The sequence below is a fragment of the Athene cunicularia genome (genome assembly GCF_003259725.1).
Source record: "Athene cunicularia isolate RWA chromosome 1 unlocalized genomic scaffold, athCun1 chr1_part1, whole genome shotgun sequence".
Taxonomy (NCBI): Eukaryota; Metazoa; Chordata; class Aves; order Strigiformes; family Strigidae; genus Athene; species Athene cunicularia.
Genome location: NW_020799091.1, coordinates 22,640,778 through 22,656,462, shown reverse-complemented (window position 1 = coordinate 22,656,462; position 15,685 = coordinate 22,640,778). Strand labels below are relative to the sequence as shown.

Genomic DNA, 15,685 nt, shown 5'->3' with positions numbered 1-15,685 from the left:
ACAAATTGTTTTCTTTAACTGCTAAATATTAAAAATACCAAAAACAAACCACCAGCAAGTGACATGAAATAAAAGGTATGAAGAAAGTCTCTCCTTTTGGTTCCACCACTTTAATAGCTGACATAATATAACAAATGCCATTTGATTAAATCTATCTGTGAAGACTGTCTTAGTTTTTGAAATAGATAAATTCTAACAGGAATATGCTACTGATTCCTTGAAATATTACCAAAAAGGTTTAAAAGATACTGCAACAGTACACTATTAACATAGCATTTCCTACCTGAAAATATAGATGGTCTTTTCTTAGGGCGCCTTGGATGTATAGGCTCTATATTCCTAATATTTCGTTGAAACTTTCCTTTAAAATCATTTTCTAGCAGGATGTCTGGTGGTAGGCTTCTCCGTCTTGTTGATTTAAAATGAGTCTGATAGGAATTCAGCTTACTCTTAGTCCTAGAGTACAAGTTGCTGTCATCAACTGCCATTATAGAACAATAACTGTTAAAGCCACTCCAGCACAAACAAAGCCAATCCCAACATCCAGAAGTATTTGGACTAGTGGTTACAGACCCAAGCAATCTCGGATGTTCTCATGCTCAAGTCGGCACTTGGCACTCTTTGGGGAAGTTGAGCAAGTTAATAGGCGTGTGCTGGAACAGGTGTAGAGTTACTGCATTGCCCCTCCTTGCATCAGTGAAACAGCGCAGGGAGGAGACATGCTGAAATCATTCGTTTGAAAGTTTTGAGATAGTTGAGTTCAACAAATATGAGCTCAGCAGCACAATCTCTGCAAGGGGGAAAATACAACCTTATATGAGGCACTGTCTAAGGCTAGTATGGTTTATACTATACCAACAGCATTTCTCAGATCAGTTCATTAACAGTTCATTAACTTGGCAAGCTAAACAAGTGTTGCTAAACCTTAAAAAAAGAAAATAGACTGAGAGTGAGAGAAAAAAAAACCCAAAACAAACAACAAAACCCCAACCCAGTCCCCAGTCTTAGGACCTGTCTGGGGAAAGGTACAACCTGAACAGGATGTTTGGATTTCCAGTCCTGTCCTTTGACAACGTTACATTTCAAAGACAGTCCAAACCACAAAGGTTTTTATGGCCAACAACTATCAGTTTGGGATTTCTTTCCTCAGGAAGGAATAATGTTATTTCCTATTGGAGTCAGAATCAAGGATCTGTCAGTGTGGCTGACTTTCTTTCTATGTAACTGCTGACTAATAGAAATAAGCCATTTAAATATGCATATAGCAAAGATGGTCTGTAAATTCTGCATTTAATTAAAAGCCAAGGTATGTTTCTCGTTTTGTTTCAGTTATCCCAGTGAAATCTTCTGAGCTTCTGAAGGACATCATGGAATCATAGAATCACAGAACAGGTAGGGTTGGAAGGGACCTTCAAGATCATCTAGTTCCAATCCCCCTGCCATGGGCAGGGACACCTTCCACTCTCCCAGGTTGCTCAAAGCCCCGTCCAACCTGGCCTTGAACACTGCCAGGGAGGGGGCAGCCACAGCTGCTCTGGGCAACCTGTGCCAGTGTCTCACCACCCTCACAGGAAAGAATTTCTTCCTTACATCTGATCTAAACCTACACTCTTTCAGTTTAAAACTGTTATCCCTCATCCTATCACTACAATCTCTGATAAAGAGTCCCTCCCCATCTTCCCTGTAGGCCCCTTTAAGCACTGGAAGGCTGCTGTAAGATCTCCATGGAGCCTTCTCTTCCCCAGGCTGAACAACCCCAACTCTCTTAGCCTGTCCTCATAAGGGAGGTGCTCCAGGCCCCTGATCATATTTGTGACCCTCCTCTGGACTTGCTCCAACAGGTCCATGTCCTTCTTATGTTGGAAGCCCCAAACCAGAACTCCAGATGGGGTGTCACAAGACCAGAGTGGAGGGGGAGAATCACCTCCCTTGTCCTGCTGGCTACACTCCCCTTGATGCAGCCCAGGACACGTTCAGCTTTCTGGACTGCGAGTGCACATTGCTGGCTCATAGTCAGTTTTCATCCACTATGCCTAAGCTTTTCTCTGTACGGTTGCCCTCAATCCACTCTTCATTCAGTCTGTGTTTGGGATTTCCTGAACCATATGCAGGACATTGTACTTGGCCTTGCTGAACTTCATGAGGTTTGCACAGGCCCACCTCTCAAACCTGTCAAGGTCCCTCTGGATGCCGCATCCCTTCCCTCCAGCATGCTGACCACACAACACAGCTTGGTGTTGTCAGCAAACTTGCTGAGGGTGCACTCAATGCACTGTCCATATTGCCAACAAAGCTGTTAAACATTGCCAGTCCCAACACAGATCCCTGAGGAACACCACTCGTCACTGCTCTCCACTTTGACATTGACAACAACTCTTTGAGTCTGACCATCCAGCCAATTCCTTATCCAACAAGTGGTCCATCCATCCAATCCATGTCTCTCCAACTTAGAGACAAGGATGTCATGTGGGACAGTGTCAAATGCTTTGCACAAGTCCAGGTAGATGATGTCAGTTGCTCTTGCCTTATACCCAGAGCTATAATCCCATCGTAGAAGGCCACCAAATTCATCAGGCACAATTTGCCCTTAGTGAAGCCCTGTTGGCTGTCACTAGTCACCTCCTCATTTTCTGTGTGCCCTAGCATAGTTTCCAGGCAGATCCACTCCATGATCTTGCTGTGCATGGAGGTGAGACTGACTGGACTGGTGTTCCCTTGGTCTTCCTTTTTGCCTTTTTTAAAAATTGGGGTTATGTTTCCCCTTTTCCTGTCAGCAGGAGCTTCCTTGGACTCCAAGACTTCTCAAATAGGATGGATAGTGGCTTAGCCAGTTCCCTCAGGACCTGCGGATGCATCTCATCAGCTCCTATGAACTTGTGCACCTTCAGGTTCCATAGATGGCCCTGAATCTGACCTTTTCCTACATTTGGGCTTGATCTTCCATGACCTACATGGGATATGATCTTTCTTTCTTAAATGTTCAGAAATAAGGACAATTCTGAAGGACAATTATGAACCTGCTAATTTCCTTGCTTGAATTCTATCATAACTGAGACAAAATGAATCAGCAAATTAAAATTCACAATCTTCTAACTACATACAATTTGCCATTAAATAACAACTTTTAATATGGCAAAGTGACTAAGAGTGGTAATTCAGAGTGAGAGTAACTAATGTTTCAACCATGGTTACCTAGGGCAAACTGATTTTAACATGTGAAGGCAGAATTTGATTTCTCCAAATCATTTAAAACATTTAAACCATTAATACTTTAATTACTTTTTGAAAGATAGGGTACAGTGTGTGTTTGGTGCAATGATCAAGAGGTTGGCTGCTCCAAATGAAGTCTTTGTAAGAAATTCAGTACAACCTTTATTGTTGCTGACAAGAAAAAAAAACTGTTCACCTACATGCTTTTGAAAGGGAAGAGGGCAAATGATGTCTCTTAATATATACCTGTGTAGCTTTTAAAATATTTTATTGTGCTAGAAATGCAGAAAGATGCAAATAGTCTGCTAGATTTTGTCTTCTTCCTCTGGAAATTAAATTGCATTTGGCCAGAAGTTGAAATTATGCATGTAAGAATCCAGTCTTAAATACATTGGACACAAAAATCATACCTTGCATTTAGAACAAACTGATTATGTAAACCAAAGTTATTTAAACCAAGTGAACTCTAACAGTAGATAGCAAACTGATTATTTCTGGCGTTGCTGAGTATTCAAATGATTATGAGCTCTGTTTATATGCAGAAATAAGCTTTTGAAAATCCCACTGGACTCACTATAGGTTAGGTGGTGGGAATTTGGTTATAACCAAAGGGAATTAGATGTCTAAATTGCTCAGGTACTTTTTAAAAAATCCTCAAGGTCTTTATCATTAGAGGCCAAAAGACTTGTTTCATGCCCGAATCTGTAGAAACTATTGATCTCATCCTCTTTTTTTTTTCCTCAGTTAATAAAAAAAACAGGTACAGAGAAGCTTTCCTTGCTTCCCCTTACCTTCTAAGTCGACTAGCTTTTTCAGCTTTGACTAAGACCAACATAAAAATATTCAATCCATTCCTGATAGTCTAACTAAACCAAAGTAACTGAATCAAAAACTTTTCAGAACAACAGAAAGTGCTTAAATCTGAGCAAGCATAAATATGTTTGGACCATGTGTGAAGACTGAGAAAAAACAAATACCAAATGCACAATCTGACATTTGAGGACCTTTAAACTGAAATTTGACAGAAGCTTTAAATAAAATGTCAATCTGTTCAGTAAGTGACCTAACCACCTGTTAGGTCTGTATCCTGTCTGTACAGGATACATATGGAAGTAACTCTTAACTTTTCCTGCTGAAACTACTCCAACATGTATAAATAATTAAATATTCATTAGAAGAGTGACTTAAAAATGACTGTCCCATATTCTAGCTGAGTGATACAACTGCTGCACTATACAATCTTACCTTCTCCAGTCCAGTGAATAATCATGACAAGTGGAACATTTCCAACAGAAATTGTCACTATTATACTCAAGGTGTGACAGTGATCACTCTTTCGGAGTCAAGGGTGCAAGCCCCATACCCTGTAGCGATACCCAGGAATCTAAGCAGAGTTTACCCTCGATAGGCCTTTAGGTGGAAATCCAGAAGAGGACAGATGAAAACCCCAAGCATCTCATCACTAGACTGCCTTTTGTAGGATCCATTCTAGAACACATTGAAAATTCATTCAGACCTAGAAATCAAAACAGGCAAATACTTGTTCTGAAAACTGAAGTAAAGGAATATGCAGCAGTAGAACAGAAGCTGAGGGTCCTGGTGGTGTCTGAAAGTTGTTGAAGTGAGGTGCCAGAGTGCCATTCTAATAGCCTAACTCTTTTAGTGATTTAATTTATGTATCTCATGTCGGTCATTTTCTCATCTTTGAGACATACCTGTCAAAACTTGACAGTCTACTCCCAAGTGAGACCATTAAGTAACAGTAAAATACAAAGAACAAATCTGGGAATGGGAGGAGAGAGAGGGACTTGGAATAGCTGATTTTTAATTATAATACCAAAGAAATAAAGCAGATGCACTGAGCGTTTAAAAAACATTTTAAGATTCAGCACAAAAAGAAAGAAAAACAGCACTCTTGGTAAAAATTTAGATTCTTCTCCACCAAGGTTGCAGTGATAACATGACTCTCAGGCCTCCTATTTTCTGCTTAGAGATGGAAGCTTTGCACCTTTATAGATGGAAATAAAACCAGAAAAAAAACCCAACCAACAAAGAATGCAAGCATGATGTGTGGAAATAAAACCTTATATGCAGTTAATCACAAGGTTCCTAACACGTACATTCAGGAATTCAGAAGGAAATAAAGAATCAAATGGTTTAAATATTTTTCAAAACTAAGTAAATCATTGAAAATTACAGTAGAGACAGGAGAATGAAATATTTATTTTCTTTTTTTTTTTTTTTAAGGATATAGCATAGTTTAAAGAATTACACTTCACCAAGCCTTTTATCTGAAAGTGTGATTAAAATGATAATTAAGAATTGAGTAAAATGTCAAGATTACAACACAATAGAACTAATCAACATGTTTGCTAGAGAAAAAAAGTGTCATTAATCTAGTACAGTTGTTTGATCTGTAGGTCCTCCAGAAGAGATTACTACAAGAAAGCAATCACTGTGTTATGTTCAGAACTGAATCATGAAAGTGCTCAAATGATGAAAAACAAAGCAGAGGAATTATAATTTGGCTACATTTTCAGGCTGGCAAAAGCTGATACAGCTTCAGGCTTCTCCAGTAGATTCTGTGTAGTTCAGTACTTTCTTACAATTTTGAAAGCTCAGTATAATAATTATTGGATTTAGCCATTATGGTCAAAGGCTAAATCAGAATATCATACCCCTTGTCTCCAGCAGACTACCCAATTGTAGTGTCTGCAGTTTCTATTACTATTAATGTTTATTAAATTTTAGTAAATAAAAGATGAAGGATAACTGATTTGTGTTTGGACAATACTCTGTAATGTAGAAATACACATTGGAGGCTACAAAATTAGCATGGTCCAGATTACAGAAAAAGAATTTTTCTCGCAGAAGGAAGTATTATTGTTAGCTTTTTTTTTTTTTTTTTTTTTTTTTAAATAATACAGCTGCAAATCTTGTTATAATTCATGTGCAGTAAGCCACATGTTATTATGACTGCATTAGAGTGTCACTCTCATCTTCTGCTGAGGAAATATTTGTGTTTATCAATGATAGGAAAAAAAAAAAGTTTCCTAAAGAGTGTTCTCAGTGTGTCAGCCAGTGCAGGCTGGCTCAGAAAAATCTGTATAATGGAAGAAAAAAAACCCACACCACAATGAGTTCCTGTCTGGTTTGGAAAAGTATCTTCCATATCAGTGTACATTGATTCATAGACCTTCCCACCATGCTATACATACCAGAGCAGAACGGTACATAAATACTTCCAAGGGAGGATAAGGTCTCTTAGCCATGTATGTTGGAGGAACTGCAGTGGCAGGAAAGGAAAGTTTGAGCTTTACTTACATTATACACCAGCATAACACAATCAATCAATCAATCAATCAATCAACCAACCACTTAGAGCCTCATCCTTCTTGCTTGTGGCCCATGGAGCTTCCCTCCTTGTTGCATTAGCACTCATTTGATGAGGCTGCCCAGCAAACCATGGCACAAAACTAAGTTACCTTTCATTTATTTATTTGCAGCCATGCTGCCACAAGGGACAAAAAGACAGGAGTAAGCATCTAGGACAGGGATATATGAATTGTTTCTTTTAGTGACTGTGGCAGGTTACCCTTAGTTAAAATCTCTGTAAAACTAAGGTTACAAAGGCAGTGTTCAGTGTTTTGGGTGGGGTTTACAGGTGTCAGAAGTGTTTCAGAAGTGTGTCAGAAGTAATCAAGTTGGTAACAACCAAGTTCAGTATTCTTGGGTACCTGCTTGCTTAGGAGACTGTTTAACAGTACATCCCCATTTAGAAAACTTCTCCTTTGTTTTTCATGTAAGCACTCATTACCTTAGTCTTATCCCCTATACATAGCAGACCAGTCACAGATCTGCAAACCTATCTGTACTATGAAGTCTCTAACCTCTCTTGTTTTGCATTTCAAATAGGAAAGTTAAAAAATGCAAGAAAAAAGGGAATCGGAAAGTGAGGAAAATATACAGCTGTTCAAACCCTCCAACTGTTACTCAAAACCGATTTGTTTAATTTTCTGGAATAACCTGGTTGCCTTAATCCATAGGATGTGAACATCTGACACGTTCTCTGCTTGAATTAACCTATTTCTTCCAGTCTAATGCTGTTCTAAGCAAAGAGCCTGGATTTGATGCAGCCTTAGCATCCAAAAAATCTCTCTTTAGTCAAGCATCATTTTTCAGAAGTGGGTATAGAAGGAAAAGGTCAACAAATAACTAGTCATGGTCATACTCTCAAAGACAACAGAGAGAGATCATTTTAGGTTCACATTAATTTCTACCCTTGTAGCAAATGCTTGACTCATAGAATAGTGCAATTAGGACTTAGTTGCCAGGCTACACCTGACCTTAGAGCAAGCTAAATCAGAGCATTAAATGCTAGTCATACCATGCACTACATTTACAATTTTAATTTGTGATAGATAACTTAATATTGAATTACAGTCACAGAAAAGAGAAATAAGCTTTCAGCCCAGACAAGCCCTCGCCTCCCTCAAATGCAAACAGATAAAACATGAAAAAGAGAATACAATTTTTCCAGAGTTGCTTTCTATGCTTGCATGCTCTTTTTAATAGATGAATATTGACAAGAGATTTGGCCGAGTGTTTCAACTGTATTGTCTTTCAGCTGAAAGAAGATAAGCACCTTTAATTTGCAGTCATACTCTTGTTTGATAAACAGTAAACAAAATATATGGTTAAAGCTGTAATTTGGCTCTAAAATAATATTAGTCCCTTACTGTTTAATCCATAACGCACATTTCCCATATTAAGAGGGGTAGATGACTCATGTCACAGCATTTCATAAGCAGAACAATTCATATGCTAATGTACATTTGTAATAATTTCGTTTCATGGTGATGTTCCCGTTACATGATAGCTGTCGCAGCCTTATCTTCACATGAACTTGAAAGCTGATCCTTCTCCAACAGAAAAGCAGCACAAACCCAGGAAATGGGCGTTTTCTGGCCATGTAGTGTAGAGGCACAGCGCAGGAACCCAACCAGCGGACAGGGCTCACTGCAGATGGCCTCAAGAGCTGTCAGGACACACGACTTCACCCAAGTGGTAGCCCAGAGGCTAGACATCTTCCAAAGATCAAAGTCTGAGGGTGGAACTTGCCAGAATCTGCACAGTGGTAACACTCACAATTATAAAATCATGCTTGCTACTTCCATTGCAATCTGTGACATTAGGCCTGGGCTCTGGGTACAGTGGTAAGAGAAAGACCTAGAGGCTATACAGGAATTTATTTGGTAGGGTATAGCATTAGTCCTGAATAAAACACGGCAGATATTCCTGTTTTTCCTATTTCATTCTGTGTAGAAAGTGAATACTGTGAGTGAGCTATGAATATAAAGGTTACAGATCTGAGAGGCAATTTTCTATTTAAAACCACTTCTGAGTGTTCAGTATTTTACATAAATTAAATTTTGTTAGCACATAACTGAGATAATAACAAAGCATTTCAACCTCTGAAAAAAAAAAAAAAGGCAATACAGAGGAAAAAAAATCAGAACATTTAGAACTTGAAAGTACTTTTTAGAGAGAATCATTTTAATGCAGGTTTCCATCAACTACAAAGAGTTTATTCTATGCTTGCTGTTAAGCGAGGTCCCTGTTCAAAGTGATCACAGAGATTTAGGAAATCCAGTCTTCTTCCTTTCCTTGTCACGAAGACTAAAGGAGAATGAAAATTCTGCTTTTCATGGTCAGGCAAATATATATATTCTGCCTCTTAATAACATACAGACTTTTAAAAATTCCAACATATTAAAACTGCATTGATTCAGTACTAGATGAGATGCAACATAATAAAGCAGTCTGCCCTGTGGCAGCAAATAATCCCTTGCCCAAGACTCTGTATTGCTTGTGTTACATGAAATTCTGTTCATGAAGAGGAAGCAAGAAACACAGCCAAAACTTATCTCACCCTTCAGTATACCCGTCCTACGCAATGTAATGGGACAGACCTGAAGTAGGTTTCACATGTCTTTCCTATGTTGCAAGGAAAAAAACCAAACAAACCAGGAACAGTGTAGCAGTAAACACTTTGAAATAAGTACCAGACTGAAAAGAAGGAAGAGAGAAAATTCAGCTACACAGTCCTGCTGAGTCCTTGTGAAGATTTAATTTCGCATCTTTTCCCACCCTCCACATCTTCCTGTAATGTCAGATTCATGGTCACTTAATTTCCATCACATCCTCCCTGAATATCCAGGCATTAGGTCTTACCAGGCTGTATGTTACACCTTGATGCAAGCACATGGTCTTGAACTGCTGTGGTTGTGGGATTAAAAAAAATAAAAATCTTTTGAGCCTCCCAAGAACATGATCTTCCTTCATCGGATGGGGGAGTACCATGCTGCCTCTAGTGGGACTGGGTTCCAGAAGAGCACAAAGCACTACTGCCCAGGATCCTCCTGGTCTGAGCTTCACCTGTACCCTCATGTCGGGACAAACTGTTCCCTAGATCCTCAACACTGACACCTGCTCATTTTCAGAAGTGTAGTGGTCCAAACAGACAGGTCTATTTTATTTTTCTGTTTAGGACAAATATGTAAAGTACCCATATTTTGCCTGAGTCCCCAGACAGATGGATCACATATGTGTAGTCAGGCCACACCTAAATTCACATGCACAAATCACACTGTCTTCAGAAATAAGCATATTCATAACTACTATTAAAGGAATTGAAGCATATAAAGTTTTATTGTTCAGTATCAGGTCAGAGTACGCTTGATTATATGCTGAGCCTGTAGCTTTCCAGCTTCTCCATATTCTCCCCAAAAGCCCACTTCATTTTCATGTATGGTATGTTGCACTGAATAGGAAAGCCACATTTAGCTATGATAATTCTTGAGTTTTAATAACAATGCAATAAATGTAGATGGATCCCTAACAGTGATAGAAACAAACTAGTTTTATTCAACTGATCCTCTAAATTAGTGCTCTCAGTTTCATCTGGCCATCATAAAGGTATCTATTAAAGCAAAAGTATTGGCCAAAAGAGCACTCAAACTGCAAGGTATGAGTCTATCCATTAGTTTTCCACAGAGACAGAAACAGTCTCCACAAAAGCATCTTAAATTTTCATCTAAGATGTCAAATGCATTCTGTCTCCATCAGTCGGCAAACCATCCTCCTTCCTAGCTGTCACACTTGCAGGGGAGTCAGAACCATGTGCATATTCTTCATATTTGGCACACAGAAATACATTTAAAGTTATTTGTCTGGCACGCTTTCAGTGCATTCCCTTTCATAGGAAGTGTAACATACAGATTTATATATGCTTTGACTGCATTTTATTCTCTCTCCAGTATTAGGGAAATACTCAATTTGCTCTCTATATCCTTCCCTGTATTTCAGCTTCCTCAGAACCACCTATAAAACTGTCCCAACTCTGAGACCAATCAATAGGAAAATGAAGTTTTCCACCTGAGGCCAGAGCTCTAAAAACACCAGAACACATCCTTATCAGCTACTATGAATGCCTGATTGAGGCCCAACCCTGAGGACATGAGTTCCAGCTTCTGCACAAGAAGTCAGCAATATACAAGAATCAACATGACACTGCTACAGCAAGCACAGATGTGTAAATTTTCTTTAAAACCTCCAGATACAGACACAAACACCCCACACCTGATTTGTACATGTTTAATAGCACAGTACTAAACTTCTGTAGTATTACTATAATTATTTTGAATTGATCAGTATTCATAAACCCCACTTATTTCATCTAGCACTGCAGTATGAAACTTCTTTCATAAAATAAGCATTTTTCTGTGCACAGACACGACAGAGTTCTGTCACTTCCTGTTATCAACTACATCTGAATTAGACAACTCACGAATTTGAACTTCATATTCCAAATAAGTAGACTCTCTCTGTGCCCCTCTCTTCTTCCCCTCTCCCTCTTGCATTTGTAGTAAGCAAAGCATTTGAGAGTGAGGGAAAGTTTCACTACAAAAGTTGATAAATGTGAATTTAAAACCAGTCTGGAGCTCCTCTTATATTGTCATGGAAAGAAAGACAGAAAGCAAGGAAAGCAACAGCTACCTGAAAATTAAATATAAAATGTCTTCCCCCCACTCAGAGATAAAAGATGACAGCCAGTATACTGTGAAAAAATAGGAAAAATGAAAGGATGTGAGGAAAACTCAGGGTCTCCAAACCACAGGAAACAGTGGCCAACGGCAAGTAACCAACAGACAGTGCTGCTTCAAACAACAGCAAGTGCCGCTTAGCAAGCACAAGCAGGGGCTGATCTCTAAGTGCCGCTTAGCAAGCACAAGCAGGGGCTGATCTCTAAATTAAGTGAAAAATTCCAAGTGCTTAAAGACTGAAAAAGGGGGAAAGAACCCACAAACCATGAACGGAAGAATAAGATTCCCTGTACAGACTTATTTGAAGTAAGAGATATTTTGAGGTTCTCTGAAGATATATGACATTCTCGTTTCCTGAAGATCTATGAAAACCTAACTAGTTAAAAAGTACCACCTTTTAAAACAGTTATATTAAGAGATCCCAATTTTACTCATTATTTTCCTCTGACTTTTTAAAGCATCAGCTGCGTGACAAGATGGTGTCCAAATCATGCCTGAAATACTGTTCCTGGACAGGACTGGAAAAACATCATGCTATATTACACTACTACAAACCTGCCACAATTTATATAGCATACCAATCTTTGATTTAAGGGAGTGTGCATGTGCTTTTTTTTATAGATATTTATCTATTTTTTAATGTAGCTAATAAAACTGTACAAATGTATAATGATTATTCAATTTCCGTGTGATTATTCAGATTAGGACCCTCAGTAATCACAGCTATTATTAATACAAGCAGAACAAGAATGAATTAGAAAACCATTTAAAAATTTGGATGAGATTCTTTGCAACTATGTACTGGCCGGAGTTAACTACAGTGTAGACTAATTTGACGATAGTAAATTACAGGAATGACAGTAGATGCATTCAAAACAGTATTAGCAGAAGAGAGTAGTTGTGTCTCCTTTACAAGCATTGTAACACAGGCAAAATGGCAAAACAGATCATTTGTTTAACAGATGCTCCCTTTAGGGACTGTGTTGCTGAAAGTGTGTTCCTGCACACAGCTGCGGTGGCCCAAGACTCACCAAATAAACACCAAATATATTTATATATGCACACACACACACTATTGTACACTATGAAAATAAGAAATAAAGATCACTCTTTCAACAACAGAACAGAAAAGGAGAGTTATTTCACTGTCAGCTGTGCAACTGGTAAATTTTAAACTAAGATGACACAACCTTATTCGGACTAGTAACATGTATGAAAACAACCGAGAAAAACATAGTGTTAAATGAAACTGTGCAATAACCTAGTTTAGGTCGGATACTCACTGTAGCAAGTACATATTTCTAGACACCTGTTTGTCCACTGAATGTGAACATTAATCGACATGTGTATCAACTCCCTCAAGAAAAGGAAACACCTTTTCACTCCTTACTGTCTACTACTGTTACCTCTATACAGGGATTCAGAACTGGGGAATTTATTTTGCACAAAGTCAATTAAGAGCTTAGTTAGAGAGAAAAAAGCTTGCCAAGGGAGATAAATCCTGCAACACTCCCAAAACATATCAAGACTCCCACTGAATTCTTCCAGTAATTCATTCCGCAGTCCAGGGAGGTGCATGAACACCATCATTCTCCTGCTTCTTGCAAGTTCAGCTCCAGGCTTATAACCACCAAAACTAAAATGAGTGGCAAAATACCGAGGATTGGGTTTTCCAGCTGGATTGTAGGCTGTTTAGGGCTTTTAGGACTCAGGATGATAATCCTGAAATTAATCTAGATTCAAAGATACTGAAAGACTGTGCATCCCTACAGCAGTATTCTCACATAGCTCAGATAAACTAAACTCCTGACATTTCAGATTAGTTTCAAGAAGAATCTAAAGAATTAATGTCTGTAATACCATGATCAGGCTTATCTGTGGGAAGTCAAGTTGTTACCAGTCTCTAGGACAGGCAAGGATAACTACATTCTTGAACACTTCTGTAATTATGCAAACATCCAAAGAAAAAGTGGTATACTATAGAAACGAATTATTTTCAGGAAGACATATATCAGTAAGATAAGTCATTCGATCCATTTGTGTTAGGAATAATTTTTTGTAGTTAAGCACTACTGTCATGTTAACACTATAAATTTAACAGATGAAGCAACTCTGCATGTGACAACAACTTCCAGCTATGGAAGTGAAAAAGTACAATAGCAAGGATCAGACCTACTCATGGCACTTTACACCACTGGTCATATATCTGTCTTAGGTGGAGAAAATTATTTGGGACTTATCCTTGCAAATCTAGACTCCAAACAGCAGAGTATTAGGGAAACAGCTATTTCAGCATAGTGTGCAAATGTAATAAATATTTTTGGGGAGGGTGGAAACTAATAGGGGGTCCCAAGGGGACCTGAATAACCAGAGATCCTCTTGGTTCCTACAAAGATTGGAAGCATATGGAGAAATGGATGAAGTACAGATCACATTTCAGCAGAAATGTGATTCCCAGATACGTTTCCCAAGTATAACAAGCAGGACATACCTGATTCCATGGGAAAGAATACAGTATAAGAACATAAAAAACAAGAGGTAAGTATAAGTGAAGGTCATCTCAACCAACTGTGTACAAAAGGCTGCAGAGTTTTTTCTCCTAGCTAAAGATAGGCTTTTGGAAAGCAATGGAGACTTGTAGGAATTAAATCACAACACCTAATTTCAGCCTGGGAGCCTAGTCTCCCATACCTCTCTTACAGCCAATGGACAGAGCCATTGAATCAGAGCTAGAATAACTTCTGCCTCTCCACTAACTGTACTGAATAGCGGCAAGGTTAAAGCTACTTTTTGAGAGTGCCTGTTCCACAATGATAGGAACATTCCTCCTTGGTAAAAGATGCTACAACTCATCTATTTCAATGTTAGTATTTCCTTCTTGTGAGAAATTTGAGTTTGGATGGAGCTAGTTCAGCTTCAAACTTCCAGGTGCCTTTATTTATGAAACTGAGAAATTCCTTGCTTTGAGATACCTTAACTGCAGGCTTTTACTGAGACTTACAGATGCTCAACCTTTGTATCCTCGTACAGGTTACATGAGAGGAATGCCACACCAAGACCTTCTGCACTGAAGTCATTGTGAGTGAAGCACAATAAACTAAAAAGGACTTTCTTCCACCAGCAGAGCTGCTCTGCTCAGAAGAGCTCACATGTGAGAGCAGTCAGAGCTGATTAATTTTTTCTGCCCTAAGCAGAGGGCAGGAGCACGCCTTCATCTCTCATTATTTGCTCTTTCATAATTTGTTCATACAATTCCCAAGCTCTGTGTATCATTATTCTAATTGGGAATGGCAAACTAATAGGATGAACATTCTTCGATGGTCAGAGTGCTGAATACAGAGATGCATGGAGTCAAAGTAAATGATTCAAAGGCATTTTCTCTTCCAGTCTCTAAGACAGTGCTGAAGAAACCAGAAAAAAAATATAATAACTAGATTCTTACAGCAATTTTGAATGTTTCTACTTAAGTATCAAATTTATTCAAAGCTTTCTATCTTATCATGTAACTGAATAACGGCACCACTAGACTGGAAACATCTCTTTCTCAAATCCTCTAAAGGAAGGTGTCTAACAGCAGATTCCTGCTGCTATTAATGTTGAAATTGTACCAAAATTGGCAATCTCGATTTGCTACTGTACATCAACCCCCACATTAGCCAATGTGTGTGTGTGTGTATGTGTGTGTGTGTGCGTGTGAAAGGATGTACAAAATTCCACTGAAAAATAAAGCCAAATTTTTCTGCAACCTGAGCTAAAATTTTTCAGCTTGCTTTCTGGAAACATAGAAAGTAGGTCAGCACATATCCCAAAATAGCACATCAGCACTGAGAGAAAAAAGTAGTATATCTGTATCTTTGGACTTTTTAGATCATTTCTCTGTAGGGGGGAAATGGAGAATGAAACCCTTTTCCTTATTCTACTATATGAAGGAACGCACACAAGAAAAAATTGCTTGCACTTAAAAAAAGCCCCCAAATCAGCCACCTACATGGGGAAAATACTATCTGTTTTAATCAAAGCAAAATAGCATTGAGTGGAACCATTTAACCTTTATCTAAATATAAGCAATGGAAAAGCCAGTAAGTTTAACATGTGTTTAAAAAGTTGTACCGGCTATATCACATCCTGTTCCTTGTACATCTTGTTCCTTGTATCAAAAACCTATCTGGTAAAATATTTACTTTGGAAATAACAGCATACTTTCTGTGATTTTGTTGTTCATCTTGTGAGGGATTTTTCTAAAAGTATTTGCTGTTTGTAATAAGAATTGCTGCCTGTTTTGTAATATTTATCATACTATGCACACTCCTAAACAAAAAACATTTTCTTTAATATCAGATGCAGGTCTCCCACCTCCCCCCCCCCCCCCC

The 15,685-nt window shown here is 38.5% G+C and overlaps 1 protein-coding gene across 2 annotated transcripts in view; it reads right to left on the bottom strand.

Moving 5' to 3' along the window:
* The window catches only part of FRY (FRY microtubule binding protein), a 217,003-nt gene that overhangs the window by 197,603 nt on the left and 3,715 nt on the right, over positions 1-15,685 (bottom strand). The window contains exon 1 of one of the 2 annotated variants that reach the window (XM_026848436.1): positions 284-488. The exons of the other annotated variant lie outside the window; for it this stretch is intronic. Within the exon in view, the coding sequence (XP_026704237.1) occupies positions 284-488 (205 nt within the window). Of the gene's footprint in view, positions 1-283; positions 489-15,685 lie in introns of those variants that run through there. 2 annotated transcript variants of the gene reach the window in all.